The 15,565-nt window shown below is 41.4% G+C and overlaps 1 protein-coding gene across 1 annotated transcript; it reads left to right on the top strand.

Moving 5' to 3' along the window:
• Positions 1-4,346: 4,346 nt before the first annotated feature.
• Positions 4,347-8,859, top strand: MRPL53 (mitochondrial ribosomal protein L53). Its single transcript, XM_010709072.4, has 3 exons — positions 4,347-4,496; positions 6,241-6,353; positions 8,014-8,859. The coding sequence occupies exons 1-3, from the start codon at positions 4,408-4,410 to the stop codon at positions 8,136-8,138; spliced, it is 327 nt and encodes a 108-aa protein (XP_010707374.2). The 5' UTR covers positions 4,347-4,407; the 3' UTR covers positions 8,139-8,859.
• The last annotated feature ends 6,706 nt before the right edge of the window (positions 8,860-15,565 follow it).

Below are 15,565 nucleotides of genomic sequence, written 5' to 3' on the forward strand. Positions count from 1 at the left end.
AACCAAGGCAGAAAACACAGTCTGGTTTATATTTTTATGACTCAATACAATAAGCAGTGCTGCTCCAGTATAGCAGGGGATTTATCCCAACGTCCTTCAGCACGGCACTACTATTTTATAATGACTTCCTACAAACCCTTTGTGATCTTGACCTTCTCTGCTGGTAGCACTTGCAAGGTTATGCTTCGTGATGCCAGAGTGTTTTTCTGCTTCCAGAGAGAGCTCATTTTTACTGTCAGCCCCAAGACATTGTCTTCCTCAAAGGGCCTCTGCTGGTTGGCTGCATAGAAGCATCACCTCCGTACAGAACAGGCACGTTGCCAGATATGTGTTGGCTCACCTCTCCTTAGCAGTGGCTACTGCTCTAAAGGCAACATTACATTTTACTCCTAGACTATACAGTGTTATAGTTAGATGTGTGGACATGAACTGCTGATTGCTAAGTACCACACCTATCAATATTTGTGACAAGACTCAGTGAAAAGAAAAAAGGATAAAGTTGCAAAGGAAGGAATCAGCTGAGAGTAAGCATAGATAATGGACTCCAGAACCAGTAAGTGCATGGTGGTATAATGCCATACCTGCAGTGAAGTCTTGAGAACCACCTGTCATACAATGTTTTGCATGAGAATCTGAAAGACTACTAGATATTAAGGGAAGAAATAAACTGAAGAGCAATCAAAAGCCCTAGTTGAGATGCTAAAAACCAGACATGCCTGAACTATATAGACATTAGACATTAGACTCCAGGACATTTGAAATGTTAACATTTCTATAGTCAGAAAACATTATAGAAAAGGGAAGTGGTAAGTAAAGAATTTTCCCTGGATCTAAAGGAACTGTAGAGATTAATGAGAAAACATGAAAACTGACCAACTGTAATTAATATGATGGCCTTTTCCTGAACATCTTCATAATTAAAATGTAAAAGGTAGCTGCATTTTTTCCTTGCTATATATTGTGCCTATGTGTAAATCATCTACGGACTCATGTCTACACTTCTGTGAAACTAACGACATGAAAGTCTGTAGACTTGGGATGAGGCAGCATTTATAATAAAAAAGATCAACCTAGTGAAAGGAATACTAAAATAGTGATAATATATTTTATTCCTCTTCATGTTACTCTGCTTTGGGAATGTGTATGATTATCACTGCATACCGGAATCATGAATCAATCAGTTTCCAAAGCACATCCCTGGAGACCAGTCTCAAATGTGGGCATTTGAGAATTCCCAGATTACTTGCTTGAGCTGGATATACTAATCCAACGTCTTTCAGGGATAAATCATCAGTTTTTCTGAAAAGGCATAAAAATGTTTTGCTGCAGAGGTCAGCTCAAATTACAATGCTGTAAATTGAGGGTAGTCAGACATACCTGTGTTTAGTACCACCTGGTCTTAAAGGCAGATGAAGAAATTGTGTTCTTTTTAATAGCTGTGTCACCTTGCAAGCTATCTATCTAATTTAGCATTCTTTCAGCAGAATTACCATAAGCGAAAATTACTGCTTCTAGACTGTACGGAGAAATCATGCTCGTCAACATGTAAGGAAGGATCCATAGCCCCTTGTTTTCTATGCACAGACACATTTTATTCTCTGAAGAAAACAGTACAAAGACTTTCAGTTCCCAGATACCTGTTCTTTCACGATTAAGTTAATCTCTCTGTCTTAAAAAAATTAAAAACTAGTCTAAAAATCATAGAATCATAGAAAGGCTTGGGTTGGAACGGACCTTACAGATTATCAAATTTCAGGCCCCTGCTAATGAGGTTCAATACGGCCAAGTGCAGGGTGCTGCACTTGAGTCGGGGCAATCCCAGATACTTATACAAACTGGGGGAAGATCTCCTCGAGAGCAGCCCTGTGGAGAAGGACTTAGGGGTCCTGGTGGATGAGAAGCTGGAAATGGGCCAGCAGTGTGCGCTTGCAGCCCAGAAGGCCAACTGTGTTCTGGGCTGCATTAAAAAAGGGGTGGCCAGCAGGGAGAGGAAGGTAATTGTTCCCCTCTACTCAGCTCTTGTGAGGCCCCATCTGCAGTACTGCATCCAGGCCTGGGGCCCCCAGTGCAGGAAGGATGTGGAGCTCTTGGAATGGGTCCAGAGAAGGACCAGTAAGATGGTCAGAGGCCTGGAGCACCTCTCCTATGAGGAAAGGCTGAGGGAACTGGGCTTGTTTAGCTCGGAGAAGAGAAGGCTCTGGGGAGACCTCATTGTGGCCTTCCAATATTTGAAGGGAGCATATAAACAGGAGGGGGAATGGCTGTTTATGAGAGTGGATAGTGATAGGACAAGGCAGAATGGTTTTAAACTAAGACAGGGGAGATTTACATTGCATATTAGGAGGAAGTTTTTCACACAGAGGGAGCTGACACTGGAACAGGTTGCCCAAGGAGGTTGTGGATGCCCCATCCCTGGAGGCATTCAAGGCCAGGCTGGATGTTGGTCTGGGCAGCCTGGTCTGATGGTTGGTGACCCTGCACATAGCAGGGGGTTGAAACTAGATGATCATTGTGGTCCGTTTCAACCCGGGAAGAAATATAAAATATTTTTTCATGTCTATTTTGAAGCCATTAATTGTCACAGTAGAACCAGTGAGTAGAGTGGGATCCTTAGAAAAAATAGTGATCATCTTCTCACCTTCATTCCTTTGCTGTTTTTATTTTTTCAGTGCTGTCACAGAAGCTGATGGAAATTTTGCTACAGATTTTTAAATTGAATAAATCAAGCTCTTTGTGTTACGATAAACATATATTGAGATTTTCTAAGTTACTTTTGCCTCCTAAGTATAAACTATTCAATTTACCTGGTCCTAAATCTGATACCTTACTCAGGAAAAATTCTATTTACATCAGCCACTTACCGGTTACAGAGAATTCTTTCAAAAGACATCTCACAGAAATGTATTGTTTTTCACAATGGAAAGAGTAATGTATTGGGGGGAGGGAAGGGTGTGTGTGAAAGAGAACAAAAACATTAAAACCATATCAACACTTCTAAGTTTAGTTTTGCTATTTAATTTCTATTGAATAAATATCAGTGAAGAGAATGATTTTTCTTAGTAACTGTATAATTAAAAAATATTTAACGGAGGACGTTCAAAACAAACAAAAAAAACAACACAAAGATAAGCTCTATGAATAGGTTACCCTTTACAAAGGATGCCAGATGTTTAACGCACATTGGAAACATAAGTCTGAAGTGAATACTAAACACAAATTCCCAACATGCTCAAATGCCATTACTACTGTGTTCCTTCCATCCTATCCCTAATCCTTAGTAAACTCTCCATAGTGCTGAGCTGAACAAAGTGACAGATCGTTGTAACCATTTATCAAGGAGGTTTCTGCCATCTAGCGGAAAATATATTGCTTGCAGCACCCACACGAATATCTGAAAACCTTTGTTCAAGGATTGGGTACGCAACTGCTGAACCCAACCCGTTTTATCAAATGTGTTCCCTTCCAGTAATATTGCCTTTTACAGCAAGCCTCTTTTTCGGTTGATACATTGAAAAATACTGCCTCTAAATGATTCTTGGTCATACTGGCTACCCCTTACACTTATCCTCACTCATATCCTTATTACCCCTTGTACTTACCCTCGTACATATCCTCATTTTTTCAGTCATCAAAGAATCATAGAAAGGCTTGGGTTGGAAGGGACCTCAAAGATCATGATGCTCCAACCTCCCTGCCGCATCCATGTCCACCAACCTCCATATCTAATACTAGACCAGGCTGCCCAGGGTCCCGTCCAAACTCAGAAGAGGACAGAATTGGCATGAAGACAGCCAAACTCAGACTTGCTCAGCAACCCAGCTCCTCACCTTAGGGGTGAGATGCGACTGCTTCCCGTCAGCTTCATTCCATACCCCCTGATACAGCACACAGCTCTACACAGCACAAGGGCCAGAGATCTTTTCTGGGCATTTTATGTCCAAAGGTTTTTTGTTTTGTTTTTTTTTTTTTTCCTAACTGTAGCTACTATTCTAAGAAAAAACATTGCTTCTTTCTGTGTACCTTTTTTACTTTTTTTAATTTTTATTTTTTTTCCCCTTTTTCTCTTTTCAGTATCCTCAGAGGATCACAGGTATGATAGCGATGTTACTAAGACACCAACTCCAATCGAGAAGTTCCAAACAAGGAATATTACCAGAACAAACGCAACCACAATCAAAGCATAACTGCACAGAGGCAAAGCAGCCGGCTGCTATCTGGAACACGTAAAACCAAACGCTGTTTAGCAGCAGCACGTTACAAACGCTGGAACCCCAGCCCGGCGCCGAGAACATGGCCGCCGTCCCCCGCGGACTCCATTTCCCAGGCGGCTCCGAGGCACGCGGCCGCCAGCGCCGGCCCGCCGCTGCGAGGGGCTGCCGGGACTCGTAGTGCTGGAGCGGAAGGAAAATGGCGTCCCGGATCCGTGTGGTGCTGCGGCCCGTGAAGAGTATCGTAGTCCGCTTCTGTCCCTTCGAGTCCAACGTGGAGAGCACCAGGTGAGGGGCTTCGGCGTGTCCCAGCCCTCGGGCTGCGAGCCGAGCGGTGCTCGGCCTGAAGCGGGACTCGGTGCCGCGTGTTACCGCCGGCATGAGGGGCTTAGAGCCACATGACCTTTAGGGTCCCTTCCGACCCGAACCCCGCTGTGGTTCTATGAAGGCCGCGGAGCAGTGCCTGGCTGCTGCCCTGACAGCCAACGCAGCGCTGCTGCTGCATGAGGCAAAAGTAGTGAGGCCCGCAATGCCGGGCAGGTGGCAGCGCCTTCTGCTCGCCCTTTGAGGAGTCTGACCTTCTTAGACTTCTACAGCTGCTCTGCTGCCGTGATCTTAATCTTTGGAGGCTCGTATTTATCAGGCTTCATCTTAAGTCCAGTCCAGACAGAACCGCAATATTCTGGGGTGATGGAGAAGATAGTGCATTTGTCTAAAGGGCTTTCCTGGTAACTGTCACCAAGATCACAGAATCACAGAGTTGTAGGGGCTGGAAGGGACCTCCAGAAATCATCGAGTTCAACCCTCCTGCAGAGCAGGCTCCCTACAGCAGGCTGCACAGGTAGGCATCCAAGCAGGTCTTGAATATCTCCAGTCCACAACCTCCTGTACTGTGAATAAGTTCTTTCACATATTGATGTGGAACTTTCTGTGCTTCAGTTTATGGCCATTTCCCCTTGTCCTGTCCCCACAGACCACTGAAAAGAGGTTGGCCATGTTCCTTTGACTCCTACACTTAAGATATTTACAGACACTCAGATCTCCTCTGAGATCAGATCTCCTCTCAGTCTTTTCTCAAGGCTGAACAGACCCAGGTCGCTCAGCCTTGATAAGAGAGGTACTCCAGGCCCTTTTACCATCTTCATAGCCCTCCACTGGACTCTTTCCAGGAGAGCCCTCTCTTTTTTTTATACTGAGGAGGATGTGTTTGTTTTGTAGAGGACCTCAGTGTCTCCATGTAAACATTTGTGTGTGGAACCAGGAGTTGGACTCGGTGATCCTTATGGTGCCCTTCTGGCTTGAAGTATTCTGTATAAGCATCAGCATCTGCCTTTACCAGCAGTCCCTGGAGATGTACCTCTTAGAGCTGCTGAGCCCACAACTGAGAAGCTGCAGTTCCTCATCCAAGTGGTGATAGTGGGAGTCAATATTCTTGGTAATTGTCTGTTGAGGAAATCTAAGTGATTATGCTTCTTGAGGGATGTAAGCTCTGCACCAGAGGATTGTAAAGTGCCATTCTGCAATAGATTTACAGACATGTCTACTTTTGAAATGCACTATTATCACAACTTAGCTTGAAATGTCTTTAAACTGCCAGAATGTGAGCTGGATGGTATGTTTTTCACATATCTACAGAAGATGTACTGAAGATGTATAAATAAATGCTGTCTCAAACTCAAACAATAAAACAGTGGTAAGCAAGCAGTGTATAAAGAAAAATGTAAGTTGCCTTGCTGACTCTTATTACCTCATCAGAGAAATTCAGATAGTGTATGCACTGAAATTTTCCAAAATTCTTTGGTATACTTTTTACATATTAGCATATAAGAAGTCCACTAGTATGTAAGTAATCATCTGGATTGCTGCCTGATAAGACGTGCATGTCTGACATTATTGAATATAAATCCTATTCTGTTTATACTTTTGTCAACCAGCAATGTCAAACTATTCAAATATGTTTTTGATGCATGTTGTACATTTACTGTAATTTCTAAATGCGGTGCACTCAGTGTATTTTAAAATATATTTTCAGAACATTTCTCCAATGTATAAACCATAAAAGAATCCAAGCCACTAACAGGAACTGTGAAGTGTCTGCAGATGTGAGACATGACGGATCCGAACCACTTGTAGATGTTATGTTTGGTAAGAGTTCATTTTTAATCTTCACAAAAAGTCCTTCCAGGTTTGTGGTTTTACAGTGTCTCCTCTGATAATTTTTGCTGTGATTAATTTATTTTCTTTTTTAATTCTCTTCCACACCTGGATGTTGCCCAGCTTGGAGAGAAAAAGGAAATCACTAACACTAACACATACATATACAAGTCTTTACCAGATCTAACTTGTATAGAGTTGAGTCCACTTTAGCATTGGTTTACTTGTGTAACCTTGCAGTCAAGGTCAGTTCCAGGAAAATAAGTGTAGCTCTCCTTTGATGTTACAATCTGTTCATATTCTGTATTTTTTTGTTTGTTTGTTTGTTTGTTTTCTATGGTGGAGACATCTGTCTTGAGATTAGACAAGTTTAATACTTGTAGTTCTTTATGCAAGTGAATAACTTGCTATGTAGCTGTCAGGAACTGTTCATATAAGACCATACATGTACAGACGGACTTAGAGAATGAGGTCAACTGATGTACAGCAAATTTCTTAGTTTCCTTTGGAAACCCAGCGAGTAGGCAGGGAACTGATAGTGGAAATTTCATCAGTTCTGGAAGCAGCCCAGATTCAAGGCTGTGAACAGATGGCTGTAATCTGATTTTGTCCTTTTCTCGGGCTGTATCTTCTTTCCTGCTGTGCTGTAATGGCCCAGTATGGCACGTAGCCCATTAAAGTTTTCATTATATTTTTTCCTGTTAACCACTTTTCTTTAAGCTTTTCTGTATTTAATGAATCAGTAGAAATGTTGAGAGTGCTGAATGTACTTGTTTTGCTGAGGAAAGCCAAATTATTTCAGTGTTGACAGAGGTTTCTCCCTCTCTCATGCCTCTTCTTTTCCCATCCTTGACTGTATCTGTGATGTATTAAGACTTAAGCAGTAAAGCTTAGTGTTTTTCACAGTGTAAAGCAAAACAATTTATTTCACTAATGCCAAGAGCTACAGCTCAGAACTCCTCATTCTAAGAGCTGATTACTTTCCAAGGGAAGAGTTTGCAGTCCTTCCAGTTGGCAAGTGTGATTGGAACATAGATGCCATGCATGGTACTGCATTAAATGGGTTTGAGTACATCTTTTATATTTGCAAGTCTTGCAAAAATCAAAAAATAACTGAAGTACCATCCTTAATTCCTAATGCTCCCTCTGTGTTTTAAAGTGCTTTGTTATCCCCAAGAATTTACAAATCCAAGTATTGTCTACTTTTGAATGTTATAACCACCAGATTGTGTAAACCATTTCACTAATTTTGGCTAAAGAAGTGAGTTAAATGGACCATATATGACATGTTGCTAAAACTCTGGGCCATGTGTGGAAATTATGCCTACCAGTGCCTTCTGTGCCTTCTGTTAAATGACTTTGATGGCACGGTGTTAGCTATTCTTATCAACGATATGCTCTTACCGTCCATATATCTTGAGAAATGTTTCTTATTTTTGGATAATGCAGTACAGAAATGAAGATTAGATGTTAATAGTTGCAGTTTAATATATTTGTTTGTTCCATAATAGGATTTCTTGCTAAGTGGACTACTTTCTAATCAGACAAGATGAGCAGGGTATTTGGATTTATAAATGGAAGCCAGAACTGCACACACAAGTAAATGTGACTTAAAACATTTGTAAGTTCTTAAAATTTCTTTCCTTTCCAGCTGATGGAGAGCGATTGATAATGAAAGGAGCCAACCTGACAACAACTGAAATGTTAACAGCATTGGGGTCCAGATGTAATGCAAAAGAGCTTAAGGCAGAACAGAAAAGCAAGAAGAATCCCTGAGGAACAGAACAACTGTCTTGCTTTTGCGTCTGTTATAACAAGAGGCTGCAAAGAGAGATTTTCTCCAATGCAACAAATTCTGGGAGGTGGCCAAAAACTGACCAGTTTAATGTGGAGCAGAATCAACTATTGAAGTTCTTCACCATCTTCCCTGAAAGGAAAGCACAGTGGATCAACAAATTGTACGGCAGCAGAGGATCGAAATGGATTAAGATATGTGAATGCAGCAGCCTCTTATCTGCACGTTGGACTAACGTCACATTTTTGCATATAAATATGAATACTGCACATTGGTTATTAAATTAATAAGTGCTAAAGAGAAGACAGGTGTCTCTAGAGATTATTTCCAATGAATTTTAAAGTATTCATCATTGATGTAGCATAGAAACAGCAGCCTGCAAATAGAGAGTAGATTTTCAGATACTCAATTTATACTATGTCTGTTGCTAAGTCCCTGCCATTTTCTTCCTCTGTTATTCAAGAAAGTGTGATATTTGCCAAATGTAAATTTAGCTCAGCAATTAAAATTATAAGGTAATGGGATTGCGAACACACAGTAGAGGTACTCATCGGGCATAAAAGTAGCAAAATTTAGCTCAAAGGGAAACATAAGCTAGTGTTTTTGATAATTGGAGAAAAGAGCTATCTTTGAAGTTCAGTTTTGAAATAGTTTTGTCACTCGCATTTGGGAGATTTCATTAAATGGTTCATAAAGATCAAAGGGAAAGCTTTATGTGGTGTTTATAGTCCTGTGTCCTACCCTGTTATTTGCTTAGGTGTCTCACCTGTATTGCAGAGCGCTTTGGGTTTGGGAGGGCTGATCTGTCCTCAGGCTGTGCTGGTGAAAGTGTCAACTGCACATGTATTTCATGTGCATCTGTTCTAGTTCAGTTCTTAATGAAAGTCATTAAATTTCAATTCTGAAAAATTGCAGGTGCAGTCCTATTGGGGGGTATTTTACACATTGTTAATCAGGTGCTTGAATTTTTATAAAATTCTAGTACATATATTTCCAACATGAATTTGTCAACAGACTTAAGGCAAAAATCTGTATCTAAAACTAATGTTACTTTACTTTTGCCAAGATTCATAAATGGACACTGTCCTTCCTGAAGGTGCTGTCAAGGTGTGTCTTCACAGCTTCTTCCTCACACTGTTGAAATTAGAGCATGGTGCTCATGACCACGTCCAGGAGGCTTTTTGAGATCTCCAAGGAAGAGACTCCACAACCTTTGGGCAACATGTGCCAGTGCTTTGTTACCAGAAAAACCATACTTCCTGGGTGTCAGCTTGTGCCTGTCACCTCTTGTCCTATCACTGTGGCCCCATCCCTGTATATGGTGATTACCAAGTATGGTATATTTTATGCTTAAAAATATAATTCTCTATAATTGAAATATATAACATAAAAATGTGCAGGATAGAAAAACAAAGCTAAAAATGGACATTCTCAAGACTGCAAGATACCGAAGTGATAAAAATGAGCACTCTGGGCAAGGGAGTGCTCCTCTGATGATGATTATGTTAATATGTAGAAAATTCCTTTCCTTGTACCATGTAGATAAGGGTACAAATGGAATTTTCAAGTATATTGAAGATAATCTTAAATGAATTTATTCTTTGAGCATTTAGATAATTTAACCGTAAGCTTTTCATACAGTATCAGATTCTGCTCCTGTGCAGCTGAATCCTGTGCCCAGTGACCTGCTGCTCTGATGTTTCATTGGCTCTAGGCGTTGTGGATACAGAGGGTATTAAGATTGATCGTACCAAACAAAGAAGGGTTGGATGAGCAACTTAGCATGTTGTTATTCCCTGACCCACGAATCTTAATAATAATTCCTCAGCAAAAATGTAGCCACTTGCCTAAACATAAAAAGAATTTGAGCAGGTCTTTAAAATGCTAGGATTAAAATAGAAGCACCACACTGTGTAGGATGAGCAGGTTGTCTGGTAGCAGATGACATCAAAATGTCTAGACCTTTAATACCTGGAGATTTAAAACAATTATTAGAATAATCTCAAACCTGTTTGTCATACAAATACCCTCTTGTCAATGTATAGAGAAAATAGTACTAAAACGCATGAATGTGCTGTTTAGAAAACAACAGCTTCTCCTTCTGACTTAAGAGTCTCTTTCCTTCCTGTACTATTTGATCTTATCTGCTCGTCTTTTCCCTCTGGGAGGCCTGAGTCAGTCATCTCTGAGCCTTCTTACTGTCTGCTAGGAACCTGCAGTATCTTCACAGAATCACAGAATAGAATCATAGAATCACCAAGGCTGGAAAAGACCTCTTAAGTCCAACCGTCCACCTATCAGCAGTATTTCCCACTAAACCATGTCCCTCAGTATAACATCTAAACATTTCTTGCACACCTCCAAGGATGGTGACTCCACCACCTCCCTGGGCAGCCTGTTCTAGCACCTGACCACTCTCTCAGAGAAGCTTTGCTCCTGGTAGACTGCTGCTTGTTCTATTTTTTTCCCCTCAGCTTCACTCTTTATGCTCAGAGATATTGAGACTTGACTGGGCCATTTTGTTCTCTGTTTTCTAAGAGTGTCACCTTTACACTGACCTGATAATCTCAAGATTCTACCGGCTGTGTCCAGTGTTAGGAGGTGTGAAGACAAAAGGGTTCCTATGTTATCTGTTTTGATCATATTTTCTTGTTTTAAGTTTCAGTGGTATTTGAAAGCAGAGTTAACATGAACTCAGAGACTCCGTGCAGCTTTAAACACTTTTATTTATTGGCAGTGTTGCAAGCTGGCATTTCAATGAAAGTGGCTGCATTGGGCTTCCCTGGGAGAGGGAAGCTGGACATGCTTACATATGAATAGAGATTTCTTTTAATGCAAAACAGCTAGAAAAGGGGGCTGGCAGACTTGTTTGTGAAGGGAATGCTTGGTCAGTAGGAGCAAAGCCTGGGAAAGGCTGAGTCCTTGGTGGACAAACTTTCATGCTTCAGACTAAGAATTCCTACAGAACGATCAGAGGGCAGGCAGGAGGCAAAGCAGAGTGTTCCTTCCTCACCCCGTTACTACTTCTCTTTCTTCTGACCCCTAGGCTCTTTTCCAGCAGGGAGTGAAACAGCTTGTCTGTAAAAATAGTGTGGTCAGCATGCAAAGCCAGCGAATTTGTCATCTCAGACACAGTTCTTCCTTAAACTGCCTTCTCATTACTAGTAAATCTGTGGGGTTGAAATCACTTGCAAAAATAAAAGGAACAACGATTATTTTCATCTGTTTCTTCTAACGTCTATTTTTGTATATGGGACTTTAGAGAACTTCTCTTCAAAATCCTCTTCTTGAATGTATCCCATACCCCTTCTGGAAATGGCAGATTTATGAATTGTATGGTTACTTCTTCCTTCGTACAGCTCAGCCCCAAGTGAGACTTCTCTGTATGCACATACAAGAAAAAGTACAGAAACAGTACCAGAAGCTATCTAATGGCAGAAGCGTAAGAAAGAAAATCGGGAAGAGGCAATTACATTTCTCACCTCCTTATAGATTTTCTCTGGTCTAGATCTGTAAGATTATGTCTTGAGAAGCAATTGAGGATGTAAACTCAAATACAATGAGGCTTTTCAGGCCTAGAAAAGCAAATTGGAAAACACCTCCTATTCTGCACAGTTGTTTGAGAGGCAAGGATTTTCTTACATCTGTTAGATACAAGGCACGTAGTTAACACACTTGGCAAACTTAGCATGTTGGCAGTTGGAGCAGGATAGTAGTAAAAAATAGCGTTTGCTTCCAAGTGTTTTTCCTAAGTTCCTTCTGCAGTCAGTGAAAGAGAAAATCCTTCCTGAACCTGATGCTGGAATTACCCCCTGGCAAATGTTAGCCCTCACAATTGGTGCCCTGGGCATCTCACACCCATGCCCCTTTCAGTGCTCAAACTATGGACTGTGGACAGCCATGGGCAATTTGTAACCATCCTAATCTTTTTCAGTATTGTAATGACTATGCTAATTATGAAATTCTGAAGAGAACTGTTTATATGAATGTGTGGATGCTTGCCCTTCAAGGTACATCCTGCTACTGAACAAAGAGGATTTTTCAAAGCTTTCCCAGTCAGATGCAGGCTGTGAATCTGAAGTCACCACGAGGTGAACTGGAACTGGTATCAGGTCATTTTTATCTGAAATGAGGAGAATGAAGCCAGAAGTTGATCCTTCTGGTCACTTCAGGTTCTGGTGCTCTCTCTTCTGTCACTTAAGCAGGGTATCAGTGATGAGCCATCACAGCACCAAACTTTACCACTGTTGTAAGCATTTCTCTTTAAGTTTGCTTTGAGCATGCTAATGACGGTCTGCAGACCACACGCTGATGCTGACAGCGTGCTAATTGCATTACAGTAATACCTTGCAGCATCAGCAGCCATCAGAGCTCCCATTGGCTTGGCACTGAAGATAGATACAGCCCACCCCCAACAGTGGTCACTGAGAGCCACGGCCACATCCAAGGCAAGGAATCTGCAGGCCCGCGCCCCTTAGATGAAGCTGTGTTGGCAAGTAAATGGCTTTGTTTTGACGTGGAGCTGGGATGGATTGCACAAAACCCATTGATAAAACACAGACTATGTCCGGCTCATTTAGCTTAAAGGTGATGCAATGCCTATACTAGAAGATCTTGATTGTATTGACATACAGATGAAAACATGTAGGTTCATGTGTTGCTTCATAATCCCTGGCCGAGTGTTGCCCAAGCTTCTGAGCTGGAGGAAAGCTCACCTATGCCAGCTATGCAACTGCAGCATGCGTTTCATCATGTCTACCCCTGATGACATGGCTGGGAAGGGAAAACCACGCTTGTACAACAAGGAAGCAGAAATAAAGCTGTGCCACCTATGCAATTTCTCTCATCCATGCCTTGGGGGTGAGTAACTATTATTCATGCAGTGGTTTAGTTTTTTTTTCACAGCTTGCTGTAGGATGAAGAGTAAAATTTGGACTGTGCTGGCAATCTTTTAAGACTTTCTTAAGGGTAGACTTGTCTAGAAGAAGATACCTATAGGAAGGTGCTTATATATATGTGAAATGTCTGTACACTGGAAGCAAGATGCCTTCTACACAGTCTGGCAAAGCTCAGTGCTATCAGATTGGATTCCTTCCAGGCTAAACATAAGGGCATTTTAATGAGGAAAAGTCTAGGGAAAAAGTTGCACCTCCTATGCAACCTCACCGGTGATATGTTGCAGATGAGAGAGGTGGTGCTCTGCCCTGCCCAAGCAGCAGGTATTATGACTTTCAGAGTCATAATATGGCTTGGCATATATGCAATAGCCAAAGTAATGGCTACGTGAAGAGAAACCTCAGGCCGTGCCAGCCACAGCTTCCTGCCTTCATGTCAGATGAAGCATTGCTGCATGATGCCCAAAGCAGTAGGACGAAGGTCCCTCTGCACTCTTCTCTTGGCCCTTTCCTTCACAATTGGTAATAAGAACTATAATATCCTCCCCTCCTATAAGATGTAAGGGCTTGACTACCTTGCAAAAACATCCTCTCTGGCAGGCCCAAACTGCCCTAACTGTGGTTGCTTCTGACTCTGGCTACGTGCCTTCCGTGCCACTAGTATTCATGGAAAATTTTACACTTCTCAGTGTTAATTTGATTCTCTTTCTCTTGGATGATGTATATAGTCTAACACTGAAGAAGAACACAACTGCTTTCAGAGAACTTTAGCTGTAAGCACTGAAATAGTAATATGTGGCATAGGAATTGAACTCTTTTGTTGTGAATGTATACATCTGCTGCTTCTGTTTGAGTATATGCAGAGAGAAGAGAATGTTACATCAAAACGCACCTGATCTTGATCTTAGCATTAAACCAGGCAGAATTTATAGAGCTTTGGGATTTACAGAGACAGATGGCCGAGACCCAAGCATCTCTGAATATTCAACCATTTCATTTTGGCTCTCAAAATAAGGAGCTGCTTTCCATCACCTTTGAAATGTATATATATATACATATAATATTGTAAATATTGTAAATAGTAAAAAATAAAGTATATTTGGTAGTCTGGTCCACTTGTACCTTACCCAAAAGGACACATCTCTGGTCCTTCTAGTTAATTTATTTACTTAAGATACCACAAATTTCAGCACTCTCCTGTTGCAAAGAATTTTTGAGATGTGGCACTGACAGTATCACAGTCAGTAATCTACATCACTGGATTAACTTGCAGAACACTCGATTTTGGTAAGAACTGAAAGAGGTTGTCACGGAATCCTAACAGTCTACTTTTCAGAAAAGAGAGATAAGACTCTCTCTTCTTGTTGATGCTGCGTATGAACTTACATGCCTAGACTTGAACATTTTGTAAGGAGAGTAAATCAAAACAAATGACTTGTGGGAGGATTAAAAATACAGGAGCCTTCCATACAGGTAGATAGGTGGTCTCCGTATGCTTCAGATCCAGGAATACTGTCTCACCACTAGATGGAAATAGTGGATTTTACATCTTCTGTTGCATTAGCAGCACTTACACCTGTGTGTTTGCATATCATAAGCCATCTGCAGGCAGCGCTGCAGAAATGTGGATCAGGAATTCTTTGCTAGCAGAGGTGAATGAAAGCCAAGATTTCTATTTCTAGAAATCATCCCTGTTTTACAAGACTAAATATTTCCTAAGTCCTAAGTGAAAGATGATTAATTCATCCTTTCTGAAAGGAATTGCAGGACAGACAGAATTTTGCTTCTGCTAACATGAATTAGTGAACATCAGCCTAATTTAAAATTTACTCTGATGACTCTTGCATAAGACAAAAAGCAACCAACCACACAGCCAACCAACCAAAAAACCCCACGAAGACAAAAAGGAAGGAAGCTGGAAGTCTTGTGTTTCAGTGTAGCTGCTTAATGATGAAAAAGCAATGTGGGTTGCTGCCTTATGACAGACGCTACAGCATTGTTTGCATATTAAAAGAAAACATCTTGCTAGAGAGGCTGAAGGTAATTAAAGGCAGCTCAGTAGGGAAGGTTAGTTAAATAGAAGGGCTTCAAATTTCCCAGCTGAAAAAGGAGCTGATTGTGTAGTGTGTGATAAATCTGACCTTTTTTAGAAGGTATTAAACCTTTAAACTGATTCATTTAGCTCTGCTGCACTGCATCACTGCTATGTGCAAATGGAAGCACCAAAGACCCGAATTCACAGCACCATCTCTGGAACCAGCACAGAGACTTCACTGTCTTACCCGCTTTTGACACCTCAGTCTCTAACTCTTCCACAAAGGCACTAACATGGAGCCACCACTAGTCCACCAAACCCTCACAGGTACCAGGCACAGATTCAGATTTTAGTTTGCTGGTCAGGAGGTGGTGGTTCTGAGTTTCATCCGTTTGGGTGCAAGGTTAAAGGGACAATGACTGGCATAGTCCTGCTGCTGGAAACCTCTCTTTGGGATACATTGGAGTCAGGATTTCTG

Source organism: Meleagris gallopavo, chromosome 3, assembly GCF_905368555.1.
Source record: "Meleagris gallopavo chromosome 3, MGAL_WU_HG_1.1, whole genome shotgun sequence".
Classification (NCBI taxonomy): Eukaryota; Metazoa; Chordata; class Aves; order Galliformes; family Phasianidae; genus Meleagris; species Meleagris gallopavo.